At 47.4% G+C, this 27,964-nt stretch overlaps 1 protein-coding gene across 3 annotated transcripts in view; it reads right to left on the reverse strand.

The window, feature by feature from the left end:
• LOC119166710 (nischarin) overlaps positions 1-27,964 on the reverse strand; it is a 289,672-nt gene that overhangs the window by 155,134 nt on the left and 106,574 nt on the right. For all 3 annotated transcript variants that reach the window (XM_075882435.1, XM_075882433.1, XM_075882434.1), the window contains exon 6: positions 6,818-7,027. In XM_075882435.1, coding sequence (XP_075738550.1) covers positions 6,818-7,027 — 210 coding nt within the window. The remainder of the gene's footprint in view (positions 1-6,817; positions 7,028-27,964) is intronic.

Genomic DNA, 27,964 nt, shown 5'->3' on the forward strand with positions numbered 1-27,964 from the left:
CCAACTAGTCGCCCCTCAGTTTTCAATCGCTGGTTTCCTTGTGCTATCATTGGCATCGCCAGCCTTGAGTGACCAGACCATTTGCTAACATCGACTGTACCCGATCATCTGCGTCTGTGTCTTGTTGGCATTGGTATCGTATCGTTCCAGTGCACGCGCTTGTACTACCTTACCAAGAATGACAAATTCACGATTCGTTCCTTATTTAGATGCTGTTCTCGCTCACTTTGCATTCGGCTCAGCATGCCCTGCACACACGTTTGGAAGCGTAAAAACGGCTAGTAGACGGAACGAATCACGAATTATCGAAGTCGGCAGGGCCAAGCAAGTCCTCCGGCCCCACTATGTAATTCTTTGACCTCTGCAAGCAGAGACCGCTCTCCCCAAATTTCACTATGCGTATGTCGCGTGTTTCATGGACACTATAAGCAAGCTACCTGGCCTGCCTTCTTCCCATGTGTTTTAGTTTTCAAGGTCGCTTTCCCATCATATGCTCCTTTTTAATCACTCTATCGCAACTCATTCGCATGTCTCTTGCGAGTCTGCTCTCCTCTCTATTGCAACTCCGCCCATCTCCACCGTTTCTCGACGCCAGCCACACTGATTGATTGATATGTGGGGTTTAACGTCCCAAAACCACCATATGATTACGAGAGATGCCATAGTGAAGGGCTCCAGAAATTTCGACCACCTGGAGTTATTTAACGTGCACCCAAATCTAAGCACACGGGCCTACAACATTTCCGCCTCCATCGGAAATGCAGCCGCCGTAACCGGGATTCGATCCCGCGACCTGCTGGTCAGCAGCCGAGTACCTTAGCCACTAGATCACCACGGCGGGGCGACGCCAGCCACACTACAAATTCAGAATTTTCTATTTCTGACTAGAAACGGGCTCAGAGCGATTCCACGCGTGCGTGTCTTGCTCGCTGTTGGCGTGTATGTCTGGTCAGGATGGTGAGCGGGATGCCTTCTGCCCTTTTTTTCTGCCGCTCTACAAAACGTTGAAAGTGTGACCGCTCGAATGGGGCATAATCTGCACGTTTTAAGACTTATTATAAGTGCCGCGTTGTGGAGCCCTTGCTCATCACATCTGTTCACTTCCCGACAGCCAACTTGTGACGTAGTGTATCGCTGTATTCAGCTGGGGAGATGGTGAAGGCTTCGTGGGCGATGGTGACAGCTACATGTGTGCGAAACTGTTTTCGCGAGGCTGACTTCGTTGATGTCGGACTCGAAGCCGAGCCTGAAGCTTCCGAACAGGACCACTTCGGCGGCGATGTGTGGCAGCGCATCGTCGACTACAACATCAGAAGACAGGACATCTGTTGCGATGATTTCATTACGGACGACGATGATGCCAACACTGTGGAACCATTCACGAATGAGGGCATTGTGAATGAAGTGCACGGCAAGAGCGATTTGGAGAAATCAGATGGTAAGGACGACGAATATTTAGAGCCAGTTCCCTCACCCATACTTGAAGGGATTGGCTACATTAATAACTTCAGGCAGCTTGTATATGCCACGGGCCTCGGCAAAGAGCACGCTGCCGCTTTAAATAAACTTGAGACCATCCCATGCTTATGCTATTTGAAACACATGCATCACGGACTTTTTTCAGGGAAAAAAATTCGTGTTTTTATTGGCAACTTCTTTTAAAGCTGTTTCATTTACTATGAACGTTATGATATAGCGAACGGATGCCGTGTCACGCTCAGGTTCGTTATCAGCGGGCCTATAGGCGAGCAATTATTACAGCACAGCACCCAGCCTGCAAATCACAATAAATTCTGAAATTCAGCTAAAAATTGCTCAAAAATAACTTGTTGTAGCCATTGTATAAGCCCTTGGTTTTTTGAGCATGGCGCGCTCGGTCATTACTTGGGCCGCCGCGGGAGGCCGGCACTTGCCCACACGTACGTGCGCGATCACACTGAAAAGCTTCTTATTTGAAGAAAAAAAAAAGAGAGAGAAAGTGCTCAAGGTCATGAGGTGCTCGTGATGTATTTTCTTTCCCCATGCCATCATTTCTCTTCAGCTTTCAGCACTCTTGTCAGGACAAGAAGGGAGAATGCAATTGTAATGTATGACAAATCTTTGCAACTCCACTTGAACTGGAAGGATTCTAAAAATTTTTGCGGAGGAGAATTCGTGAGGCAATAAGCTTATTTAGTGGATCCATTCCATTGCTACTTGAAAAAGTGTTGCAGGGCCCCTTTAAGTGAACATATTACCCTCGATTGATTGATTGATATGTGGGGTTTAACGTCCCAAAACCACCATATGATTATGAGAGACGCCGTAGTGGAGGGCTCCGGAAATTTCGACCACCTGGGGTTCTTTAACGTGCACCCAAATCTGAGCACACGGGCCTACAACATTTCCGCCTCCATCGGAAATGCAGCCGCCGCAGCCGGGATTCGAACCCGCGACCTGCGGGGAACATATTACCCTCAATTAATTCAACATTTCTTTTAAGCTTATAAGCTTCTTCTGAGTGCTTATATGTTCTAAGTATAAATTTTTAAGTCGTGTATTTTACAGGTTATCACTCGCATCCTACCGAAAGTTAAACTCTGCTACTACTCAATGCTTTTTCTATTTCTTTTTAATGAAAACAAGACAAGGCATTTGCATAGAGTCCCTATTTCAAATTATAAAAAAAATATTTTGCAGGTTAGTTAGATCATGATACATATGCCCATTTTTCTTCATATCTTATATATATACTATATACTATTCAAGTTCCATTCGAAATTATTCGACCAAAACCACTATTCGCTTCGTCTTCGCTTCAAGCCTATAATCCACTATTCGACCAAGCCTACTAGTTTTCTTCGTTAGACAATATGAAGGGCAACTAACAGGCACAATGGCTGGAGAAGTATAGGGGATGTTATGGATGTTATGAGAAGTAGTTGTAAATGTGGAGAAAGAAAAGTGGACGAAAAGATAACTTGCCACCGGCAGGATTTGAATCTGGGACCTTCGAAGGCCACAGGTTCGAATCCTGCTGGTGTCCATTTTCTGTCTTGACATTCACACCCACTTCTCATCCCATGCCCTATACTTCTCCAGGCATTATGTGCCTGTGTGGCAAGGAGCGCTCTTTCGCTGTGATGCCCGAGTGCTAGTTCCAGGAGAAGGCCTTGCGGGCCATCGAGCAGAATCTCAAGGGAATGGATAAGAAGCCGGAGGATGTTAAAAAACGGGTGATGGCTCGGCTGCATTATCTACAGTTGGATAAGCTATGCGCTGCAGTGAAAAAGGAAAAAGGTTCGCTGTGTCAAATGTTCTTCACAGTGAAGACCCACAAACCAGACGCACCGTCCCGCTTTAGTTTTCGAGCGATGTACTTGGCAGTATGAGGTTTTCACATTCCTACAAAAACATCTGTCTCGCTTGCGTTCGGTGGACCCATTCTGGGTCAAGAACTCTGAGCTAGTGACTTGTTTCCTAATGAATGCTGCCCCGCAGTCCCTGTCAGGGTACATTGTGGACGTAGAGGACCTTTTCTACTCCTTGCCACAGAGTGGGTCGTTAAAGTCTGTAAAGGACTGCATTCAGATTCACAATGACGAACTTAAATTTCTGGACAAGTGTGGTGTGTCTGTGGCTTCGTTCTTGAAGCTTTTGACTGCGTACTTGTCCTCAACTATAATCGGATGGAAAGGAGACGTATATACTCCAAGGTCTGCTGTTTGTATTGGGTCGAGTGTTGCATCCACTCTGGGTGAAATTTTCTTAAGTTCTGTTGATCGTGACCTGGATACGGCCCTGGAAGGTGTTGTTGTTAAGTTGTTTAAATATGTTGATGATTATCATGTGTTTGTGAATTCCAATGGGTGTGTGCAATTGTGCATGAATGTGCTTAAGATTTTCAAGGACGTTTGAGTTTGCCTTCGAGCTCCCACAGGACAAGTGCATTGAGTTTTAAGATTTGAAGGTGCTTTTGAATGGGTGTCATTTTCGGTCCGGCCACTCTAAAGTTGTAAAGAATGCTGTTGCAACGACATGTTCAAAGGCAGCGCTCAAGAAGCCTTGCCCGCACAGGATGGGGGAATGCCTTAGGAAGCAAATTGATAGGCTCAAGCTGTCTAGGTTTCCCGAGGACCGTTTGGCTAGGCTGGCTGAAAGGGTTCTGCAAGATGTTAAAGCGCAGGCATGAGGCTCCGTGCTTGGTAGGTGCTCAAAAGAACTGCCGGTTGCCAGCATCCTGTACCTACATGGTGTCTCACATCGCTTAAAGAAAGTCGGAGCAAGGTACGGTTGCGATGTTTCCTTTTTGGCCGGCAACCTTTTGGGCAGCATTTGCGCAGCAGTTGCTAGTGCTAGGAGGATGGAGGTTGAGTGGCATGGCAACAGTACTTGTAAGGTCAGGCACAGGGCCAAAGAGGTCGACTGCGCCTTTGCTGTGGTGTACCGCACTCCGTTGTCGTGTGGGAAGTTTTATTTTACACAGACGAGGCATTGTATCAATAATAGAATTATGGATCACAAAGCTTCTCTGAAGGAACAACCATGCTCTAACCTATCATTGCATCGTAGAGAGTGCAGCTGCGTGCCCTTGTTTGATGATACGGTAGTTACAGCTAAATGAAGAGGTGTATCTCATCAACAAAACTGAAGATTCATGTGTCGTGCAGCCTTCAGTTATGTTACTTCCGGCTGAGGTAGCTTTTGTGGAAGCGCATCATTCATACAATTTGTCTGCTCATCTAATCATTTACTTCCACTGCACGTGTTCTTGTAACCGCCTATATATGTATGTTTTCTCGAACAAAGTTTCAGTTGTTAGTGTGCGTTGTGTCCAGGTGCCTTCCTTTCGTACTTCCAATTTTTTTTTTTGCGCATTCAGTTAGGATGAATTACCTGCTTGCCCAGCAGTTCGTGCTTCTGAAGGATCACACTTAACAGCTCTGCAGCAGAAATAAATACACAAGAAATGAGAAAGAAGCCCAACAATGTCGAAGCAATGAATGGCAAATAAATTGACTTATTGTGTGGCATTCATTGCAAATTGAAGTCTGGAGTTTGAGAAAAACTCAGCGAGGAAGAATCACTGTTCAAGAAAACGTACACTCGCCAAATAAAGAGTAAAAAAAAACAGAATCGACGTTTGGCGTGCAAAACGGGTGCCTCATTCACAAAGAACAAATGCGTGGTGGTCTTTATTATATATGTGGGGAGAGATGCAACGTGCTAGCATGTACCTTGGGGAGTAAACCCCGTGTCCGAAATTTTGTTTATGTATCCACTCTATTGAGAGCACCAGCAGTGAAGCCAAAAAAAAGCAAACCAGAATTAAATTCCAACAGCTGACATCTGGATGTTACGCTATCCCGCACTCAGCAGCGCTGGCATGCTTTACTACAGCAGTACAGCGTGGCCGAGGGATAACACGTACAGCAGCAAACAAATGCTAACCCCGTGTCACACAATACACAGCCCAACTTGTGCTATGTTCTCCTGGAAAATACAGCAATGAGTAGGAACAGATGATAAATAGTGTTGATGGTAGAAACCAGGCCATCTCTGAAGTAATGTAGTAGAATAAACGAAGAAAGTGATTCTCTCAAACTTCAGCAGAAGCGGCAGCTGTGCATGCGGCACAACTGATTGGGTAGCCAGCCAAGGTTGATTGCATGCTACACGACATGTGGTTAAACCCAATTTCAACACACTTTGCAAAACGCAGCTACTTCGACAAAGAAACACATCTTGGCAGAGGACCTCGTGGAGTGCACTTGAAGACCACAAAAGGGACAGCTGGGTCATGACTCACCGTTGAACTGACTTGTAGTACAGCGCGAGATACAACCACTCCCTTTTTTCTCTTTCAAACTTCTTGTTAACTATAATTAATAAACGAGGGTCCCGCTACAGTCTTCGACTATGGGAGCCTCACCTGTACATTTTCTCGTATCTGCATTTTAATGAATAACAGATTACTAAATGACTGACTTTGAACCTAGTAACACATTGCCCCTGCTTAATGATACGGTGATATTAGATAAACACAGCCACACCAACACATTAGTCCTTCCAAAGATCTATTGCATCTACTATAAAAACAGTAAAGTCAAGCAATAAGTAGATAAACTTCTTCAAAAATATGTACAACCGTTCAGCAGACTGCAGTCTATTCCATGTTCTCTACTTTATTTGCCTTTTCTCAACTTCCATTCCGCGTGCACTCACACATACATGCATGTCATAGACAACAAATCCTCAGTTGAGAACAGTTCTGACCCTATGTGCTCTTACGTTATCAATGTTGCACATTGTGTTGTAGAAGTCAATGCACTTGAAAAAAGAAGCTATAGAACCATGACAGATTAATTCATGAGAGACGATTTCTTACATTTAACAGCTAGAAATGATCATCGAGGTAGCTCCTTCAGATTAAAATAATTACAGCAAATGTGCAGAGTCCTGTGTGCACGTCTGCCTCACTCAATGCAAGTTATTTATCCTTGCACAGCAGCTTTCAGTGTAATGCCAGCCTGTCCGGCAATGTAGTTCTCACATCATCGTGACCAAATGCACAGCTGTGTCACATCACTTGTCGGAGAGTTAATCTAAATGCCTCATATTCATTCCAATATTTTCATATTGTGTCCACAGCAATGTTGTGAACAACTGACTATGCAAAATTATACAGAAATCACACAGGCTTAGTGGATTGGCCCACAAAACATCCCTCAGTAGTAACAGTAACAATAAACTGTCAACTACAGAATGAAGCAACTATGCCACGGAGCACTACCACTCAACCCCCACCACGGTTCGACGCAAGGCCCCCTGGACTCACCATGCTGAGGTCGATAGCGTTGAGGCTGTTGTGGTTGAAGCGTGCTCGCTGCACTTGGGGCCACGCTGCCGTCTGCCAGATGTCGCCCGCCACCAGCATGCACGATAAGTCGGCCATGGCTAGAAGTGCATTTTCCACCGTCAGCTCCCGCAAGCGTGGCCGCAACACCTCCAGACCAGACAGCTGTCCACGCACCTCGCAGCCTTGGAGCTGAAAACATGCCAGGCATTGCTGAAAAGGCAGCTGCATAGCATAGCCCAACTCCACTAGCCCACATAAAGTCATTTGTACCGCAAGATACCGGGAAATATATGTCAATTTCCAAGTTTCCTGGTGATGCATCTGAAAAAATTTATAGGAGCCCGAGACAAAGTATGAAAACAGAAAAGGTGCAGATGGACAGGACAGAGCGCTGCTAGAAACAACATGTTTATCTTCAAACTCTGACTTCTTTTAAGCCATAATCTTCAGGAAGACAGATAACCACGAGGGACCCTTCAGATAAATGCATGACAATGTCATCTACCTAAACCTTATCATACCAGGTACTAATACCGTGTATCACCATGTACGCAAGAAACCAAGCTGCTTGGGTGACACTGCTATCGAAGGCTTCCTGAAATAAACATTGCCACGGGCATCAATAAACTGCCACCGGATAATTTCCTTGCTCTTCACGTTCAAGCATGTTGTTGCCGGCCTTTCTTTTAGAGCACAGTTGATACAAAGATGAGAAGACTTAAAACGACTGGCTACTTGGGCTGATAGGTATTGCATTCTAGAAGAAGTATACTTTCTTGGTGTGCAGAATGCTTCATCCTATCCAACTTCTTTCTGTAACATTCTGCGCACTAAGAAAGTACACTTCTTTTAAACAGCGAGAAGCAGGCAACATGCTGCTCATGTGTCACTACTGTGTTGCAGTGAAAATGACTTGTTTTTCACAGGCGTAAATTTTAGTGATCCCAATTGGCCGCGAGATCGAGCATTGTCGCCGCCTGGCAGCAACTGGCCAAGAGGTGAAGTGTGGATCGCTCTGTGCATTGTCTGCTAGCCACGTCGTGATTCTATGTGCGCATACGTCATTGCAAGTTCTCAAAGTGGGTTTTGTCTAGTCATGTCAGCGCGAGTGTAACTGTTTCTACGTATTCCTGAAACGACGTACGAAAGCATTTGGTCTTGCTCGGCTGCTAATGCATTGTAATAAGATCGGCGAGTGCAACTTTCCAGACTGCTGTTCATTGTCGGTGTACCCTCCATTCACCAGAATAATTTCAGAGCAGGTGCCGCTTTCTGTTTCAAGCACATCGCAAAATGCTCTTGATATTCTCCCAAACATGAGGACTATTAAATCCTGTGTGAATGCAGCGTTTTATAGTGACATGGTTATATAAAAAAGAAAAACAGGCTCTAGGCTATGCTTTTGCACACTCTTTGTAAGTGTACAACTACGGCACTGTAGTTAATCGATTATGCGAGGAGCCTTAGTTGTGTTTATCTGGTCATGGCACCACTACATAGAAATATTACTATCACATAATCTGCTACACATCATCACTTGAACTGTACTTAAAAACGCCAGGCCTGCGCGGAAGGTGCAGCACAGTCACAGTGAAAGCTAGAAGAGCGGCCTTTCAGGGCTTTTTCTAAACACTCATTGGGTAACTTTTGCAAGCACACTTGCTGGGTACCCACTAAGGCATTAATAAAAATTTTAGGGTAGTAGGCTGGCATTCCCTATGCTATCCTTTGTAATTCTTCTGAGAAGCGTGGTATCTGCTAAACTATTGCGAGGAATTCTGTGGCAATCTTCATGCAGTGGCTCACGATGATGAGGAATCAAGCCAGAAGTGGGTATGCCCCACAGTTATTAAGTGATCATGAACAAGCTACTGTAGTGGGTTGGAGCATTGGACGATCCACCCGTTACACTATTCGCATTGTGTGGCGCCTGCTTGTTCTTTTATTCTAAAACGCTTTGTTACTCACAATAACACAATTCCTTTCCCAACATCAAGCCTGCCTAGGGCAAGTTTGCCAAGAAGTCCCAAGCACTGGCGTAGCTAAGTGGTAGAATACTGGGCTGGCACCTAGCAGACCCTGGTTTGAGCCCCACTGTGTCATTAGTACTAGGTCTTTTTTTTTTTTTTTGCTAATTTTGCACAATGTGATTATGGACACCGGCAGTGGCGAATAACTACAACGCTGCGGGAGACCCAAGTTGTGATCTCATAACAGCTTTCGCTGTAAAAAACAGAGTTACCGTGCGCAACCATGTGATTAGTATATTTAGGAGCGCTTTAAAGAGCCCAGGCATTGAAAATTAATTCAGGCGGCATGCCTTATATATAATGTCATATAATTTCACTGAAAATTTCATTTTTTGCATTGTCTTCAGTGTTTGTGAGGCATTGTTAGTGACTGACGGGAGGCAATGGTCATATTTTGTCTGAAAAAGAAATGCTTGCCCCATTAACCAGGTCTTTGTTGCAGCACTGTCATGCACGCAATCCATCGATGAAAGCTTTCTACATGACTGTTATATAAGATTTTTATATTTTTACAGGTGCAAGAACATGTGCTTACACATGGTAAATGCAGTGTAGTGCAAAACGCCGTCGGCTTTCTTGACTAGATTTATCGACTGTCCCACATTTCAGGGTAAACAGAATGAGAGCAAAAAAATCATATGCGAATGATTGAACAGTGGTAGTGCACTAATCACACAGATATGCAAGCTTTCTACAATCTTTCTTGCTCTCTTTTTTGTAGTATGCAAATGACAAAAATGTAAATGAGTAGTTCAGTCATGCTACAGCAGTGCATAACAGGTGGAACACAAGCTAACCCCGTGCAAACATAGCAAAGGCGTGATAGAGTACGGAAGCGTGAAGAGAGTCACCCAGGGGGAACATCTGTATGAAAGGCAGAATGCGCTTTACTCGCGGCTAATGTTAATGTTGCATAGGCGTCGTGCATCGATTCAGTACATAAGAGCCTAGATACACTAAACTGTAGTCAATGCGTTTCATTCACCAACAAACTGCTCAGACCGCATGCAACGAACCGCCGCTGCGTGTATTTGTATACGGGCCACCGACCGCCTATCCACACTTGCGCGGGGACCGCGAACAGCGATTTTTTTTTTTTTTTTTTTCGGCGACAGCGGCGAGGTCTGCCATTCACCCGTTTTGCGGCAAAGTTGAGACCAGATATTGCTAAAAAATATAACCGTTGGAGCCGCGAGCTAGCCAGCACAGCAGACGACAGCGCCGATTACTTTGATTAATTCCAAGTTCCTTGCATCTCACTTTTTGTATATTGCGCTGATTTAAAAATGCACTTGATTTGAAGCTCTATCAAGGCCCCAGTGACTTCGAACTAACGAGGTTTTCATGTATTGAGAATTAGGAACTTAGTGTAGCATTATGAATAAAACAGTGCACGTTGAAAGGGCTATGACACGGCCATCCACCCAATTGCAGCGAAAATAGAGTGGTGTATTGTGCGTGTACATATACAAGAAATAGACCGCACTGCATGATAAGCCCAAGAAGTCGCCGGTTGTAAACCCCACCCACCCCTTTACTATGGTGTGTGTGTGCCGTTCTGTGCTTCACCAAGAGGAGTCGTTGCCTTCTACCTACTTAGGTTTCAGCAGCTACAAACCGTTCAATTTTCAATGTCGAGCAGAGAAAAGCTGTCAGCTCCATTGTATGCAAAACAGTCGTTGGCTGGAATAATGTCGCTAGCAAAGCAAGCGGCTCGTTAAGTCACGGCTCACGAGTGCGCTAGAGCTGTCAGTTGCTCGAACCATCTGCATGCTCATGCTTGTTACAAATCGGGTGCGCGACCAGTTGCGATAAAATTTCACCAGCTTGTTTGTGAACACCCAGAGATTACTTGCATACGACATATTGGGTGCAAATTGGGTGTCATAACCCCTTTAATTAACAACCCATACACAGCGCTGTAGTGTAAGTCCTCATTTATACGTTAGACCCAAATGAATCAGACAATTAAGCCAGAGAAAGCATAGAGGACACACAATGTGCATTGGAGGGCTAGTCGGTACAAAAAAGAAGCTTAAATAAAAATATGGAAAGGACAAGTCAAACACCTGCCTGTCTATTTCACTAGTACTCTGCACAGTTTTATTTTAGTTTTAGCAAAAAGAAGGTCGATAGCCGTGCCACACAAGCACAAACAGTGACATTCAGTAGCTAAGATATTGGGCTCCTGAATGACATTTTTTTTTTGTTTCGGCCAAGCTGCAACTCTCGTAAACTTAATGGCATTTGACCTGATGATGCCCATAACAATGACTTTTGAAGTGAGCAATTTTAGGCTAATCATTGAATATAAATACGCACTTCAACAACTCTTCTCTGCATGCACGAGTAGTGAAAGTAATCGAATCGTGTTATGTTGGCGTTAGCTTCAGTTTATTCCCGTCTTTTACAACATTGCAACTGGCCGCAGCAACTGTGGCCATTGCATGTTGAATCAATTACAGCAAAGTTCGCTTCAGAATTGCACAGCTTCAACGTAACCAGCTCTGTGTCATATTCTAAGATTGACATTCAACATGCAATGGCCACAGCAACTATGGCCATTGCATATTGAATCTCAATCTTAGAATCTGACACAGAGCTGGTCACGTTGAAGCTGTGCAATTCTGAAGCGAACTTTGCTATAATGCAACTGGGAAATAACATGCTGTTAGAACTCATTTGTGGAACATGTTTGGCACAATCGATAGTATTTCAAATGTATTATGTTTAATGCACTGAACAAGCACTGGTTACACATGTCTCAGTCAAGTGGGCTCAAGTGAAAAGCATTAAATATTGAGGCATTGGGAGGAAGTTAATGCCATTGTCTGTGCCCGTGCGGCATGTATAACTGTTCCATTAAACTGTCCCTAACAATTTGTTACGAAAATTGAAACTAATGGACGTGGTTGAAGAATCTCCCTTTCTGTCGATTATCTGCATGAACCTACCAATCAAGCCTCCACCACAACAGGAGGGTGCCCATCCACCTCAATGCACATTTATGTGCCTGTAATCCAGGGGAGTTAGGTGCGCTGTTGCATGTCTTTGGTATTTACATGCACTATTTAATTCATAAATTAGTTCAATGACCATAATGACACATATAATTTATGAATTACCTGCTCTGGCACAGACACGTTTCTGCTGTTGGCAAGAACATTTTTGCTGTTTTGGTTCTGGAGCAGACCTCGACACCTGGATTACCGTCTTGTTTCACACGCGCTATTACTGGTGGACGTGCTAGGTACACGTACCTTCGTTCTTAAGTGTTAGCCGTCACCTCTAGCAACTTGGTGACAGTGACATCTCCCATGGAAAAAAGCAGCAGCTGCCTGCGAGGACTGCCCCTCGAATTCGGTCCTTTGTCATCGGAACTTGGTAAGATGATTCCGACGACAAATAGGGCAAGTCAGACAAGCGATCCACATTGTTCTTCTCTCAGGCATGTTTTTTACGCTCCCCAGACACCGAGGCCACTCCATAGAAACATGATGTGGATGACTGGCTTGACCACTTCGTTTGAGTTGCTAACATCAAAAAATGAGACGACGGTCGCAGCTCCGAAGAGTACTTCGCGTTGCAAAAACTTTGCAACGCAAACTCGGAAGAGTTTACTTCGCGTTGCTGCAAAAACATAGTACGAGAACCACGAGGGCTCCTTCGCACCCACATATATGCTGCCCGACTCACAACCAACTGCTAGCAAGGCAAGCGTATGGCTTTCGTCAAAGAACGGTCTAATGTGGCGAAGTGGGCCACGTGTATCGCAACTGCCAGTACCACCAACTTTGTCTCGGCGGCTTCCACCCTGATGCTTGATGCCTACGCTAATGTGAATGCCCCCGCAAATTTGAGGCCTATCTTACCTGCCAGCGAATGTCTTCGACTGTTCAGCACTACCAGTTGCGGTCACTATCGTCTTGCCGGTCTGCGTCACCCAGCATGCCCTCATCGTCTCCGCTCTTTACAGAAGCTGTTCCCCGAGTTCCCGAAGGGGAAACTAGAAGCTACGACTTCTGGGGATGGAGCGACTGTCCGACAAAACTTAAAAGAATCCCCCTTGAGGCAAAGATCCGACAACGAACATTACATTTTTTTTACTATTTTTCAACAAGAAAAAAAGCTTTTGCCGATATCACAGTCCTCATTGAAAATCACGCTGTCACAAACTCGCTGACATATATGCCTACTATTTTGTAGGGTTGAGAGCTGGCCTAGTTGGTGAGACATCATTTAACCATATGGTGTAGTAGCGCAATTTTCACGGGGACGAAGAGGACAAGAACACACGACACTCGCTACACTCGCAACTAATTTTATTTCAGAAGCAGCACATCATATATAACCCATACCCCTAGCGACACAGAAAAGAACTACGAACATTGAATCATTGCCAACAGAAGCTTTTGCGCAGACTCAAGCGATAGTACATGGCAGTTACGCTTACACTTTAAGATGACATAACTAAAAACAGCCCTGGGTAACATCAAATAAAAAAAAACAAACAAACAAACAAAAAACAAAAAGACAAAAACAAAAACAAAAAGATTTTGCGGGAATTCACAAGTGTTTGAAACAAAATTTTGAAATGACAAAAAGGAGAGTATGACACATGCAAACACTGATCTCTATTCTATTACGAGTGCCTACTATTCTGTTACGAGTGCCGCACTGGCATCTGAGTTGAGGAAAGTTACCACACCGTGCCAAAGACACCAGTTGCGCACGGCAGGTGGCTATGTGGCGATGCCGACTGCAATGTGCACTGCACGTGTTCAAATCCGTGTGTCGACTTTCAAGAGGTCTTTTCTTGCGTTACCTGTGTGCTCCCAGCCAATCATCCTGGAAATGAACTTTCTTCAACAATACCTTCCGACTACATATTTCTCAAAACCGGAAGTGAACTCGATGCTCCCACATCGAATGTCAATGATCAAGAACAGACAGGAAATTCTGGCGTGCATCTACTACTGAATAGCCTCGATGAGTGGGATGTGTATATAAAAAAAATACATGCGAGTTTACGTATACGTGCTGTGTGCGACATTGCCTGCAGGAAGTACACGACACTGTGGACACGCATTCATTGGGCCTCTCGATGTTATCGTTGTCCGAGCCGTACGTGACCGTAATGGTGGCGCGGCGCACCCAGCAGTGTATGAGCCATAAGTTTCCACGTGTCCTCGACGTATGCCCTCGTGTTTCCGCATGTTCACGAAGTCATTGACTTCCGTGAGTTCCTTGTGTCATTCGATGGCTCTTTTGTTCTGAAACTGAAAACACATTGTTGAAGACAGCGTTACGTATTGCGAACAATTCTGTGACTCTGCCCCCTCGAAGCAGCCTCTTTGTAACTGTCAAATTGGGACAGGATGTGCTGAATGCCATAATTGCGGAGGCCAATTCGTCTTACCTTTCTTGCGGCAAATCTGCGTGGCCCAAGTCATCATTCACCCTAACAACAGACAGGCTCACATACTGGTCAGAAACTTTAGCGAAGATTATTGTCATCTTGCCCAACACACTGCCATTGCATACTTCAAGAAAACTGCTGATGCCCGGGGTTTTTCAATATTACCAGCAAGTTTGGTCGTGTGACCACTCAGCCGGGGCGTTCATGAGCACTATCGACGTAAACCAAGGTCTGCCTTCAGCACAACGAGAAAGCCTTCAGCGTATACTCAGCTCCTTTCGAGACTGCTTCACTACAACGTCAAATGTTAGCCAGACGCCGCTTGCCCAGCATTGTATCGCCGACGAACCCACCGAAAGACTCATTCGATAGCATGCCTATCGAGTATCTCAAAAGAAACAAGATGCTCTGCGGGACCAAGTACAGCAGATGCTTAATGATGACGTCATCCAGCCATCGGCCAGTCCCTGAGCTTTGCCAGTTGTGTTGGTGGAAAAAAAAAAGTATGGTATGTTGCACTTCTGCGTTTATTATAGCAAATTGAACAACGTCCCTGTCATGAACATGTCAACTGGTGATAGAAGATGGAGAAGAAGAGAAAGAAGAAACGAGAGAAAACAATAATATAAATTGAAAAAAATGAAGAAAGAAGAAGACCATACATTGAAGCAGGCCAGGTGGAAAAAGAACACATGGAAGAAAGGAACTTGGAACGGCGAGAGGCAGACGTGCGATGACAGCGGCACAGCATTCAACAGAAGTCCGCCAGCAGAGCTCATGGCCAGGTGCCCCTGTCTTCTCAGCAACGCCCTGTGACCTGTGGGGTGCGACCAGGAGAGGAGCTCGGCTGAGCAACGTCATTTTTGTGAGGGTGCAAAAGATGTTCTGCGGCTTCGCTCCATAGAGTGCACATCACAAGGACGAGTGGTACAGCTGCTGCGGGGACCAGACGCTGCAGTCAAGTGATACTGCAAGGACCTGACGGTGCAGCCAATGGCCGTGCACCTGTGCGCTACGAACTTCATATGCGCAACGGACTTCATAGACGCGACGAGCCTTAACGACGTGACTCTGGAGCCACCATCACGTCAGGCCTTGCAACTGTACTGTAAATATCTCTATAATATCTAGGTTGCATACATAGTGTTCAGAAGACCATTATACTATAGCTTACTTTTTATGTTTTTTTGCTACTTGGAGTTCTTACATAATTGTTTTTCTCATAAAAATACTTTGTACTCCTTTCGTCCCTATGGCGTGCTTCACATATAGAGACAATGACAAAATACTGGCGAGCCTGCCAGCACCGTAAAGATCCCCGGGTACGACCAATCAGGACATTGGCGTCAAGATAATGAATGGTGACAAGATTAGCCTGAATCTTGAGCAGAACTATGACGATAGAGATGCCTGGCGATGACTAGGATGGTTTAGTTTATGGAGTGGTTGGCGTGCAAGATTATTGGGGTTTAGTTTGAATTTGAAGTTATTAATATTGGTTTTGTACATTTTTATAGATATGCTTCTGTGTGGGTTTATTAAATGGGTTTTATTGCGAACGGAATCTTGTCTGCGTTCATTGCCTGCAGCAGCCACCCGTAATCCGTGACAATTGGCACTCGTAATCCGTGACAATTGGCAAGCCTGTCAGGATTCAATCCTGCCCAGTCACTGATTATCTGTCGTTGCAGTGATGAATTGGGACAAAATATTAACGGTTGTTCGGGAGCAGAAGCTCATTAAGAAACAGGGCTTAAGGTTCATCGAAGAAGAGAGGACACGTGTTTGGAAAGAGAACGAATGTCTTCAACAAATGTTGAAGGTGGAGCATGCCAAACTCAAGGCAGAATCTATTGTAGAGCTAGAAGCACATACTCTAGAGAAGCAGGAGCTTGAGTGGAAACTGCGATGGGTGCTAGCTAAAAGGGATATTATACCAGATGAAAGTAGGCCAACAGAGGTCCTAGGTAAAGGAGTTTGTGCCCTTGATGTTTAGAGCTTTGTTTCAGCTGAGCAAAGCGATAGTGAGTGCGACAACTGTGCAAATAAGAGCATGTTTCTATGTACTCAGCCAAACAAAGACGGCTCAAATGTTACAAACACTGCTAGCTTTGTTGAAGGCACGAAGAAAGAAAACGCGACGCCTAGTGACGGCAAAGAAACAGAGTGTAGCTATTCACTTATGAGCATGTCTGTACAAGGAACCAGTGTTCAGCGTTCGCAAAATATCGTACCAGAGGGTAGCAAGATAAAGTGCCTGAGATGCACAATGATAAAGACCTTAGAGTGAAGGTGAAAGCTTCAAACTTGCCAAACACTGACAGCAACTTTCAGGACGCAAGAAAGGTTGTCCATGATGTGAACGTCAGATGCCTAAGGCGAAGGGGAAAAATGAGGCGAGAATGCTTAATGGAAGTCGTGAATCTGTGGATGCAGAGAATGCGGGGAAAGAAACCAGTGCTAGCTATCAAGGTAGCAAGGTGGAAAGCAGCCAGCGAAAGTTGGTGCCAAAAGGCACTGGCGGCAAACGGACATACGCATCAGCCGTGTCGATTGTCTTAGCTGGTGGGTGACGAGTAGATGTAGGAGGAAACTAAAAAATATGCGGACATAGAAAAGCACAGAAGTATGTTGTCTCATACTTGTGATTGCTTTCATGGAAAAATGATGGTCCAGAGGAATATGTTTGAAGTGAGTCGATAGGCGACTTTATTGGAAGCTGAATTCTGTACACTATGAATTAGTCAACAATTTGAACAGTGAGTGCTGCACTCTATGTGGTAGTTGTTTTTTCAGGTGTAGCCAAGAGTTTTACAGACGATAATACAGTGAACTTGCAAAACAGTTCAGTGCAGTGTTAGATTATGTGTGGGGGAAGGTGCTTTTTGGTGACCTTTGTGAAGTTCAAGTAAATTTAATGGGAACACTTGAGAAGCGAATGGAAATACAAGATCAAGAGAGAGAGGCAACCAGTTTTTCTTTTTTTAAATCTCTTGGAAAATGGAGCAAATGTCATGATTAGGAGCCCCTCAGAGACAAAGATGACGACAAAGTTCAGAGAACATTGGAAAATGCGCGAGCACATGCACCGTATAGCGAGGCCTGAGGCGCGTCACCCCAGCGGCGATCGGGGCTCGAGCAGTGATGAGCTCGCATTGTCGACGTGGCCTTGCAAAAAGAAGGTCGCGTCACCAATAAGTGCACTGACGACGGTGAGACGTCCCCCGCTACGCCACCGATTACCAAAGAGAGGGAAGACCACGCAACCCCTTGTCTATCCAGTTCCCTCTTGGCTATGTGTCTCAATCACTTTCCGCATACAGAGATTCGTGCTGGGGCCGGGAAATAAGAGACGCTACGACCTGTTTCTGTTTACTGATTCGTTAAATTTAATACTAACTGCAAACATCGTATACCCGCGTACATCAACCACTACACAAAATTATAGCACATGATTTAGATACTCGGGACGTTCGACACAGGGCAGGCACATAAAGTAACTGCAACAATACAAGGGTATGCATATAAAAAAAAAACACACGACGACACAAATTATAAAGTCATTAATAAATAAAACCGCGCAATGTCTCAATATGCCCCATCCCTTCCCGCGAAGCTCATTTAAGTAAGGGAGGTGAAGTTGGTCTCACAGAATGTCCATGTAGTTGGGGCTTCGGAGTTGGCTGCTCGAATCGGGGCCGAAGGTTGGTTCTTGGCGTCGAGGTCTGATCTGTCCAATTCGTCAGCGTCTTCATCGTCTTCGTCATCGTCCCCTGCGTCGTGCCTCTCAGTTATTTCCATCTTAGCCCTCTTTCATAACGCTCAATTCACTCGCCTCCTATCCCTAACTTTCATTCCTCATCGTACCCTCCTTGCCCCAGTCATCATCTCATCGCCTCTCATCGCTATCTCTTCGCACCGTTATCTTCCTTTTCCATTCTGTCTCTCTAACATCTCGAGCTCATCGCATCGTATCTCTGACCCTCCTCGTATCGTCTCGTAGTCCCTTTTTGTAGGACCCGACTCCGCCCTAACGGGGCACCAAACCAATCGCCACTATCGACGCGGCATATTTTCTTGTCAGTCAGAGTGTGTCGTCTTCGACGGCCACTCCCCCCGCCCACACCAGTAGAAAACCCTCTCCCAAACAAAGCCGAGCAAGTAACAATGTACAAACTCAAGCCTCAGAGAGAGAGAGATGGGCGAGCTGTCCCAAGACACTTTAATTACGGGCGAACAATGGTCCCAATGCTTCCGGTACTTGATGAGCCGATGTCCAGACCAAGTTTCAACGTTTCCATGCAGCTCGGTGTCTCCCGCGAAATTCTCCGTAGCCGCCGCTTCTTCGTCATTCAACACCGCGGGTGGCCATCCGCGCAGAACGCAGTAATGAGCCCTAGAGCCACGGAGGCTGACGAAAAGTCAGGTCGGATCCTGCACAGGTGCTGCGGCAGAGACGCATTCCCCGAACCAACAAAAGGTGCTCTGCTGCTTTCCCATGCCACAAATCTGAAGGGTGCGCGCGGATTATCTCCACCGTACACTGTCACACTGTCTGTAGACGACAAGGCGCCGCCCGGTCCTCGTGTTTGCGCGGGGGAGCCCGCAAGAATAGTAGAAATAATCCTTCCAGGTACTCCACTCAGGAATGCCCATTCGTTACACCAAAGGTTTTCTTTTCTTTTTTTTTTTTTTTATCCGTGGGTTTAAGAAACGAGCGTAAACATCTTGAAAGGACCGGGGTTAGTCCGTGTTTGCGGGGACGTCACAACAGGAGTGACAGGACAGCGACTCGGCAACTTGTGACGCAGGCGTCCCGAGAAGCGGACGGAGACCTCGACCTGCTCTGAGGGGGGCAGCTCGGGATACAGCAGCCGCGCACAGCAACCACCGACGTTCCAGCAGTGCAAGCTGCCGAAGACGGTCTCAGGTGGCCACGTCACCATGCAGCACCAAGTATCACCTGTGGCCATTAGGCCCAACCACCGAGGCATCCGCCACGTCACCAACATCAGGCGACGACAGGTGACCATGTCAGCAGTGGCAGGAATGATGATGTTCGTCGAGAGCATGAAGGAAGGAAAAGACAGGAGGGAGCATTACATCACACAAGCGAAGCCCACCTTGTCGGTCTAACACGTGATCAAAACGTCAGAGCTTGCGGTAGCTGTTAGTACTCTCGGTGCTGTTACGTCTTTGACACACCTGCGTGAGCCGGCCAGTCTGCCCCGAACCAGTACATTTCGATTAAAAGCTACCAGGCGCCGTACTTTGAGGTATCGGCAAGTCTCATTTATTGCGTGATCTCACGGCAAAAGGTCACGTGTTGGGCAGACTTTAATGTCTTCAAAAAGGGTTGGCTTGCCAAAGTTGGGTGCGTGAAGTCATGCTTCCTCCTGTGTTTTTTCTTCCTCCATGGTCGAAAGAGCTTAGAGATCCCCAACAGGTACCGGGTACGACCAATCAGGACATTGGCATCAAGATAATCAATGGTGACAAGTAAGATCAGTGCGACCAATCAAGACATTCGCGTCAAGATGATCAATGATGACAAGTAAGATCAGCCCGAATCTTGAGCGGAACAATGATGATAGAGATGCCCGACGTTGACTACGACGGTTTAGTTTATAGTGTGGTTGGGGCGTAAGATTAGCGGGGCTTGGTTTGAATTAGAAGTTATTATTACTGGTCTTGCACATTTTTACATAAATATGGTTCCGTGTGGGTTTATTAAATGAGTTTTGTTGTTAACAGAGTCTTGTCTCGGTTAATCGCCCGCAGCAGCCACTTGTAATTCGTGACAGTCACCAAGAACGACGTTTATCTCCTGCCCGTACCGACAACTCCTTGTACCGTATACATAATGCTCGGTATTTTTCCTCCATGCATTTAAGTAGTGGCTACTGGCAAATCACAGTTGACGAACATGACCGCGAAAAGACAACTTTTATCACTCCTTCGCTTCTAACAGCTGTGGGGGAGCACGCACGCCCAGCCTATCTTTCCTTTTTTACGGTAGCGCGAGAGCCTAGATGCGGGAATACCCGCACGGCCGGCGCACGCGATTCCCCCCTTTCCCGGCGCGCGGAACGGGTTTCCCCCCCTCAGCGAGAAAAGGTATTATTCTCGTCAGGGCGAGAGAAACTGGGGGAGTGGACAAAACTGGCGTGCGGACGGCTGCACGGGTGCTCTCTGACACTGGCCTTAAAACAAGAAGGTCGAACCCGCAACCTACCCTGCAAGCCGAGGACGACAACGACCAAAGAGTAAGCGTCTACCCTTGTTTCCTGTACTATCTCCTTGCAGCATTTGCACGCTATTGCTAACGCCTAGCAATAAAGTGTTCTTGTTGACCTAGCCTGTTGCCTTATTCGCCCGAACCCGCGTAGCTGCAATGAGACGAGCTATGGATAGGGGACATTTATCGTGCACGGTATGATTGTGTGCCGCTGGAACTAAGTTAGGCTTCTGCGTCAGCGGTACATGGGATTGACCCCCTACATCTGGCGCCCAACGTAACGAATTCGGTAACGCGGCTAGTTTTGTGGACGCAAGCAATTACTGACACACCCCCACACGTAGGATTACAGTGTCAGAATTCCAAGATTTGTCAATGTTATTTGATGTCGCGTCGCAGAGTGGCGATCCTGTGGCTAACGCGGGGGCAATGTTAGGACTTTCTGACAGCGTAGATTTTGGTCCTTTCATGCGGGATGATCAGGAGGGTGCAGAGACCGCGTTAGCAGAGATTAGGCCCATGACGAAAAGCGTCACGCATGGCGCTCCGGCATCTTGCAACGCGAACAGAGAGGCGCCGCCACAAGTTGCTCTGACATGCGCCGCAACTGTAGGCGAGTCCGCGGGCAACAGTTTGCCCTCGAGCGAGGTACTTTTACAGAATGCACTGTTAGTTATGCAAAGCCTCGCGAGGGCCCAGCAGAACACAGCGCATGCCCCCGTGCAGACTGTGCGACTACGTGTCAAGGTAGGCATACCTACCTACACGGGTTACCACGACTGCAAGATCGCCAACGAGTATCTCGACCGGTTTCTCCATTATCAGCAGGCAACGGGGCTCTCTGATGCAGAACTTTTCGAGCGCGTGGTTCCGGTGTCGCTCACGGAGCAAGCGGCCCGATTGTTCCGATTAATCGGACATCGCGCCCGCACAGTAGAAGAGTTCTGCGACAGCTTCCGCAGCGAATTCCTACGGGCTAATTATGAGTGGCGTTTGATGAGGGAATTGGAGCAACGCACGCAGCATCCGGACAAATCCTTGCTGGAGTATGTACGAGCAATAGACAAACTGTATTGTCTTGCTAACCCTCACGCCACCAACGCGGAAAAAGTTGAGCGCGTTACGCGTCAAGCGCACCCGACTTTTGCGGCGCGCTTCAGGGGATGTAAGTTCGCAGACCTAGAAGAGCTCGCCATTGAGGCGAAGCGCATGCAAGGAGCAAGGAGACATCCTCGCTGCATTATCATATCGCCCACCTCCACCTGCAGTGCAGTCAATCGAGCCTCGCTGAGCGTGGAATGGCGGCGCGGTAGTTTCAGAAGAGTTTAGGGGTAACGCGTCAGCATCGTTCACTGATGAGCAGGTACCACGCACTTGGGAGCTGTCAAACCGCGCTTTAGACCCCTACGCTTACGCACTCGGTACGGCCCATGCCGCCCCCGCGCGTGAAATTCCAAGACAGGACCACGCGGTCGGCACGAGGCCTAACGAGCGGCGCAACTCAGAGCGAGGACCACCTGATCGAGGCGACTTACGATCGGGCCGGCATAGTGTCCGCGATCCTTGTTATTGGTGCGGCGCGCCGGGGCACATCGCCCGTGAATGCGACCGCACACCGGGTCAGGAGCAAATGCGCGGTTCGGGGAATGGACGACACCGCCGCTGATCTACATCGGACCCCGCGCGACGATCAGTAATTCCACCGATGTGTTCAGATCACTCGCACCGTCAGTCTGTCGCGCAGGGGCGGCCGTAGACTCACCCGCGCCGCTAATCGAGTTAACGATAGCTCGAAAGAAGTTTGTAGCACTTTTGGATACTGGGGCAAGCGCTTCTTAGTTCGGCCACGACGTGTTGCACCATCTCGGCGAAAAAAATATCCGCTTGAGACAAAGCAACACCATCTTCCACCACTACGAGCACAGCACAATCGAGCGGCGCGGCTAGGCTAGTAATCCGCTGGGATAGACGTGCGAGACGACAACGTTTCGTGCATCTTCCTGGGCTGTCAATGTCTCTAATCCTGGGTCGAGATTTTCTCGCAAAGTCGCGTATTGTCATTGACATTGCAAACGGTGGTTACCGCGAGCACGACGGAGACGCGCTAAAGCTTTTCTCAAAGGCCTCCACATTGACAAAGACATGCCAATCGCAGGGAGAGGCGCAAGTACGTGAGGAGAGAAGCGCGCCGAAAAAGCGAAAAACCTCCCTGCCGAAACAATCTGCTCCGCTGCAGGGAAGGGCAGTGCACCCGCTTTTGGTAGAGGCACAGAGCATACTATAAGGGAAATAGCGCAGCTGTCGTCGCTGTTGTACGGGTATGACGCAATGTTTACTGACCGTCCCAGCCACACTACGCTGGTCAAGAATAGAATTGACACGGGTGATGCATGACCTTGGAAATGCAATCCCCGACCGATCAGCTTGGCTAAGCGTAGGGCACTTGATGCCGCTTTGGACGAACTCATCGACACAGGACGTAGTTGAGGTCAAACAGCCCATGGGGTTTTCCGGTAGTTCTAGTTCCAAAGAAAGATGATACGTACCACCTTTGTGTAGACTACCACAGGCTCAATGAGGTTATGAAGAAGGACGCATACCCTCTTCCCTTCATTTCATCGTTGGTATCCAACCTAGGCGGGCGAAGTACTTCACTGCGGTAGATGCTAGCCGTGGATATTTCCAGGTTGAGATGGACAAGCGGGATAAAAAAAAGTCAGCTTTCACCTGCCACAAGGGGATTTTTCCAATTCAGGAGAATGTCTTTTGGCTTGGTGGGAGCTTCCACTACGTAACAGAGGTTAATCAACCGTGTTTTGGGAGTTGCAAAGTGGCTGCAAGCACTCGCATATCTAGATGACATAGTGGTTTACTCGAAAACATTCAAAAAGCGCTTGCACCAATTGAGAGACGTTCTAGAAAGGCTGAGGTCTGCGGGCATCACTCTGAACCCAAACAAAGCTCAGATAGCAGCGACCCGAATAACATTATTGAGTTTACGCTTGACGAGGGACGCATTTTGCCGGATAAGGGTAAGCTTGAAGTGATAGTTGGCTATCCATCGCCAAACACTATCGGTGAGCTGAGGTGCTTTCTGAGGATGGTGAATTTTTATCGCCAATTCATTCCCGACTGCGCGGCAGTGCAGGCGCCTTTGACCAAGCTCTTGAGGAATGGCCAGCGTTGGGCTTGGAGCCAAGAGCAGGAGGCCGCATTGCGTCGCCTCACGAAGTTGCTGGCCAACACTGCTCAGCCGCAGCTACCTGATTTGAACAGGGAGTTTGCGATTCCCACAGATGCAAGCGACCTGGGCTTAGGAGCAATTCTGCTTCAGGAGCATGGAGTTTCCCTGCGACCGATTGCGTTTGCGAGCCGTACGTTGACGCCAGTGATGAGGAACTACTGGGTAATCGGGCAAGAGTGTCTTGCGATAGTTTTTGCTCTCCGCAAGTTTGACTTTTACATCGATGGAGTTGCGTTCGAGATTGAGACTGACCACATGGCGCTCACGTGGTAGAGGCACTTGACCGAACCAAGTGGCCGCCTGGCGTGTTGGGCATTGCTGCTGCAGCGTTACAACTTCACCGTTCGCTACCGCAAAGGTAAGAACAATGCTGCGGCCGACGCACTATCTCGTGCTCCAGTCCGACACCAGGGCAAGTCACGCGACTAATTCGGAATGAACTGAGAGCAAGACACTCGCGCTAACGCAAACAGCAGAGCAAACGTTAGTTCGAGGTAAGAGCGTGAACCACGTAGAGGCTGTCGTTAGCGCAGGGATTGTTTTCGGCAGAAGGGAACTGTCAGAAGCTCAGCAGAAAGATCCATTTTGTGGAAAGGTGTTCGACGGGCTCCGGGAGCCGGGCGGTAGTGAGGCCACCGTGCACAAGGGGGCAGCTGGTATTGTCAGTGCAGAGCGCTTAGCAACAGCTGGTAGTAGTGTGAGCGCGCTGGATTCATATCTGCTAGATTCTGACGGCGCCCTGCTGAGGTACATCCCACCCAACATTGACACAAGTGAGTCATTCAAAGTCGTGATACTGCGCACGTTGAGAGGAGCACTTCTTCGCTACTTTCATGACTCGTGCATTGCTGGGCATGTGAGCGGCCCCAAAACTTACGCTAAGTTGTGTTGCCTCGCTACCTGGTCAGGTATGAAGTGGGATGTGATTCACTACGCCCGTTTATGTTGTGTGTGCCAAAGCGTCAAGCCCCGAGGCGGACGTCCGCTCGGCCTCATGAAGCCGATTAACAGTCAGACTACCTGGCAAATCGCGGCATGTGACATAATGGGTCCATGCCCCACAACTCCTAGAAGAAACAAGTTCTTGCTGTTCGAGGTATAGCGCATCCAGGACGGGACAGAGAAGAGAACACAGAACACATACACGGCGCTAATAGCGCCTCCCGTCCTGGATGCGCTATACCTCGAACAACATGAATTACCAACAAGCCCGCCGTGCAACCTAAGTTCTTGCTGGTGATCACGGATCACTTCACTAAATGGTTGGAACTTTTTTCCCTTAGGAAGTTGACGGCTCGAGTGATTTTAGAAAAGTTGAAGGAGGTTTTCACTACGTTCGGGTTTTCTGAGCAGCTGATTACAGACAACGCGTCTCATTTCACTGCAAGGGTATTTGTCGACATGTGCGCCGTGTTGGGCATTAGGCACAAAAAAACAACCACCTACCATGCTCAGTCAAACCTCACGAAGCGAGTAAATCGCAACATTAAGTACATGCTTGTTGCGTTCTTCTAGAGACATAGGGACTGGGATACCTACCCTTCAGAGATCAGTTTTGCATTGGGATAGACCGTGAACCGATCGACTGGGTATGCGCCTTCTCTGAGCCTGGGGAGAGAACTGCCGAATCCGATGAAGACCATACTTGCGGATTACAGTGGAGTGCCAGTGGCGACATCGGCACGCGCTGAATATGCAACACAGCTGCGCGAGAAGCTAGCGTAAGCTTTACATAAAGGTCGGAATAATCTCAACACTGCTAGGGCACAGCAGAAGGCGCAGTACGAACACACGCATTGGAACGTACGCTACGAAGTGGGCGACCTGGTGCTGCGGCGTCATCATGTTCTCAGCGATGCTAGCAAACAGTTTGCTGCCTCGCTAGCACCAAAATGGTCCAGGTTGTACCGAGTGCGAGAAAGTTTCCTCGCTCGTTTATCAGCTCTCGAACATGAAAGGCAAACCAAGCGGCGGACCGGTGTATATATGTGACTTGAAACGCTATGTGTCACGGGAGGAGCACGAGGACTACAGCTAGTCCCCCTCAAAGCCGCGCGCGGCGGGTGATATCGCTCGACACCAAGTGAGGAGCCCAGAACCGCGTTACTTCTTGCGTAACAGGCGAAGACAACTCTCCACGGCAGACCGCGTTTGATATGTTCGACGTGAGGGGCAAGGGTTCGCACGCGACACATGTGCGATTGTTAACCTGTTAATTTTTTTTCTGTTTCGACTTTCATTGAGCAGATGGAAAGTCGAAAGGGAAAGAGGTGCCGCCAGAACAGCTCGGAGAGGAAACTATTCCTCTCGTCTCTCGTCAAATAACCCCCAACATCAGAGGCATATCAGCCAGGGGGGCAAGAAGGGGGTGAGAAGGGGGTCAGGGGGGCAAGAAGGGGGGCAAGAAGGGGGTCTTGCACATTTTTACATAAATATGGTTCCGTGTGGGTTTATTAAATGAGTTTTGTTGTTAACAGAGTCTTGTCTCGGTTAATCGCCCGCAGCAGCCACTTGTAATTCGTGACAGTCACCAAGAACGACGTTTATCTCCTGCCCGTACCGACAACTCCTTGTACCGTATACATAATGCTCGGTATTTTTCCTCCATGCATTTAAGTAGTGGCTACTGGCAAATCACAGTTGACGAACATGACCGCGAAAAGACAACTTTTATCACTCCTTCGCTTCTAACAGCTGTGGGGGAGCACGCACGCCCAGCCTATCTTTCCTTTTTTACGGTAGCGCGAGAGCCTAGATGCGGGAATACCCGCACGGCCGGCGCACGCGATTCCCCCCTTTCCCGGCGCGCGGAACGGGTTTCCCCCCCTCAGCGAGAAAAGGTATTATTCTCGTCAGGGCGAGAGAAACTGGGGGAGTGGACAAAACTGGCGTGCGGACGGCCACACGGGTGCTCTCGGACACTGGCCTTGGAACAAAAAGGTCGAACCCGCAACCTCCCCTGCAAGCCGAGGACGACAACGACCAAGGAGTAAGCGTCTACCCTTGTTTTCTGTACTATCTCCTTGCGACATTTGCGCGCTATTACTAACGCCTAGCAATAAAGTGTTGTTGACCGAGCCTGTTGCCTTATTAGCCCGAACCGGTGTAGCTACAATGAGACAAGCTACAGATAGGGGATGTTAATCCTGCACGGTACGACTGTGTGCAGCTGGAACATTAGTTAGGCTTCACGTCAGCCGTACATAGGACGGACCCCCTACACAGCTTAAGGTCCTGCCTTTCAGTCTATGGTCAGTGTCAGTGACACAGTTCTCTTAGGGCTCAAATGGAAATCATGCCTTGTTTACCTTGACACCATGACGGTTTTTGCAGACACGTGTGAGCAACAAAACCAGCATCTGCAGACAGTTCTTCATGCAATTCGAAGAGTTGGGCTTTCTCTCAAATCTCAGAAGTGCCATTTAGGCAACGAAGACCTGAAAATTCTTGGCAATGTCGCGAGTCATGCCGGCATCCGCCCTAACCCGGAGGAAACGGACGCCGTTACCGTATTTCACGTGCCAACAAATAAGCGTGACCTACGGCGATTTCTGGGGCTGTTTGTATTACAGGCGCTTTGTTGAAAACTTTTCCAAGATTGCTGCAGTATTGCCAGCCGCGACAATATTTCCATATGTGCTCCTTTCCGTTGTTATGTTACGGCACCTGTAATAGCTGCCTTGAGCAAGCCGCACCTGAACCACTGCGAACCCTTTGGATAATCTCTGAACCTTCTGGTGATGTTATGTGTGCATCGCAAACACAGGTATTTGTTCTGGACCTTATGTGGCCCCTAGCGATAACACTGAAATTTTCTATGGCACATGTATAAATGCATTTAAAAGAACAGACAGTAGTCATATTGGCAGGTTTCTTCAGCGCCAAAACCTAGAAAGAAAGGACCAAGTAGGCCCAAAGAGTGCCGATTTACAACAAATTTATTTTGCAGAGTGGCAAAATATATGTTTTGAAAAGGCCAATACACAGGGTGTCTACCGATATGATATTTCTAAATTGCCTCACTTTTCCAGGTTTTCCATGACGATTATAAGCAAACTCCATGACCGACACGTCTGCTTGGAAAACTGCACTGGAAACAAACCCTCGAGTGGTAAAAAAATCAGGCGCTCCATATAAAATAATAAACATATTTACCAGACAGACTCCGAATGTACTGAGTGCGTGCGGTAAATGT

Source organism: Rhipicephalus microplus, unplaced genomic scaffold, assembly GCF_043290135.1.
Source record: "Rhipicephalus microplus isolate Deutch F79 unplaced genomic scaffold, USDA_Rmic scaffold_12, whole genome shotgun sequence".
In the NCBI taxonomy this organism is placed as follows: Eukaryota; Metazoa; Arthropoda; class Arachnida; order Ixodida; family Ixodidae; genus Rhipicephalus; species Rhipicephalus microplus.